Consider the following 1934-nt stretch of genomic DNA (forward strand, 5'->3'; position numbering starts at 1 on the left):
CCCTATATCATTTATCATCTTCACAGCAAAAATGAATGGGTCTCGGCCCAATTGATCAACTTCATACGGCCCAGCAAATGAAAGGAATTCGGCCTACTTGAACAATAACGGCCCAACACTAAATAACTCAAGTCCAATTAATGAATTGAAGTTCATGGCTCAAACAAACAATCAAGTGTATATATAAACACAGTTCAAAGTTTTTGAGATTCAACATTACAGACTTTGCTTATCATTTCGAAACCATATAAGGATTAAGTTTAAATTTGGTCGAAAATTGACGGGTCGTCACAACCCCGAGAGAATTCCCCAACATGAAACGGCATTCATAACATCATCCTTAATAACATCCCAATACTTCTTGAAAAATCTCATGTTAAAACCATCCAGCCCGGGGGCCTTACAACCACCACAATCGTTTATTGCATTAAAAGCTTCTTGCTCACTAATAGGATCCTCTAACCTGTTTGCTTCACTTTTTGTTAACGAAGAATAGTTGAGATCAACAAGGATTGGTCTCGGACCCAACTGCTCCTCAAAAATAGACTTATAATGATTATATGCCGCATCTTTGATTTCATGAGGGTCTTCACTGCAAATGCCACTTATTTTCAACCCCCAAATGTTGTTTTTGTTGTTTCTTCTTCTAATAAGCGAATGAAAATACCTCGTGTTTTCGTCACCTTCTAAAATCCACCTAACCCGAGCTTTCTGTGTTAACATATTAACTTTTATTTTCTCTCTCTTTAGCCATTCTTTTCTAGCATTCAACCATTGGCTCCTTTCCCCATCATTAATAGAACCTGATTCTTCTTACAGCTCTTGGTTGTTAGCGATTAGTTTGATCTCACCATCAATATTGCCGAGAGTATGCTGACTTTTGATTTTTATGGCTGACTTAGTTTTCTTAAGTTTATTTCGCAAGCAATAGTCTTTCCTTAAACCCCCACCTCCATCTTCATTCCATGAATCTATAATAACTTGCTCAATACCATCAATATCTAACCATTCGTCGAACACTTTAATCGGTTTAGGACCAAAGTTTTTTTCGTCATCCTTGATTATAATGGGACAATGATCGGAATGTTTCCGTTCAAGTGCCACAACTGATAAGCAATTCCACAACATGTGAAAATTTTCATTTACGAGGAAGCGATCCAACTTACTAAATTTCAGCCCGTCATCACTAATACGTGTGAAATTCGACCACCTAGAGGTATATCAATTAACTTGGAATCTTCAATAAATTCATTAAATCTTTTCGCTTTACTTTCAATGAAATTGCAATTGAACCTTTCGTCTACTACACGAACCTCGTTGAAATCACCACCAAGAATTCACGCTTCATTCACCTTTTTGGAAGTAGTAAATTGAAAAAAGTCCCATAATTTTATTTTAAATCCCAAATAATAAGTTGGCCGACGATTTCACAACCTTCACCTTTTGAACAAAATCACAATTATCATTACCCCACAAAGCCTTCACCAAATCAATGTTTACATAATGCAGTTTTGTTTCCTGAAGCAAAAGAAATTCTGGTTTTTCTGCCCTACATATACTTACTCTTTATTATTTAAAGTACACTACTCTGTCAAACATCAAAATACATATATAAAGCTAACAATTTTAAGCTTCGAGCTAGTTTTGTCAAACATACCCATATTCATGTCAAAATTATACTTTATTCGTGTAAAAAAATGATACTTTGTATTTTATGAGCAATTAGAGAAGTTTATTGATATTAAAAGTAATTATTTTTATGATTTATTCATATATATATATATATATATATATATATATATATATATATATATATATATATATAATAATAATAATTACTTTACATTAATTTTACTATTGTAATGATTATGTTAACGAAAGCTGCAAGCGATTTCGTTAAGACACTTCAGACTATTGTACATTTTTTTGAACGG

At 33.3% G+C, this 1934-nt stretch overlaps 1 protein-coding gene across 1 annotated transcript; it reads right to left on the reverse strand.

The window, feature by feature from the left end:
* Positions 1-288: 288 nt before the first annotated feature.
* LOC139863738 (uncharacterized) lies at positions 289-1661 on the reverse strand. The gene is made up of 3 exons (XM_071852344.1): positions 1658-1661; positions 818-1106; positions 289-697 (listed from the first exon to the last, which is right to left on the reverse strand). The coding sequence occupies exons 1-3, from the start codon at positions 1659-1661 to the stop codon at positions 289-291; spliced, it is 702 nt and encodes a 233-aa protein (XP_071708445.1).
* Positions 1662-1934: the final 273 nt, after the last annotated feature.

This window comes from Rutidosis leptorrhynchoides, chromosome 8 (genome assembly GCF_046630445.1).
Source record: "Rutidosis leptorrhynchoides isolate AG116_Rl617_1_P2 chromosome 8, CSIRO_AGI_Rlap_v1, whole genome shotgun sequence".
In the NCBI taxonomy this organism is placed as follows: domain Eukaryota; kingdom Viridiplantae; phylum Streptophyta; class Magnoliopsida; order Asterales; family Asteraceae; genus Rutidosis; species Rutidosis leptorrhynchoides.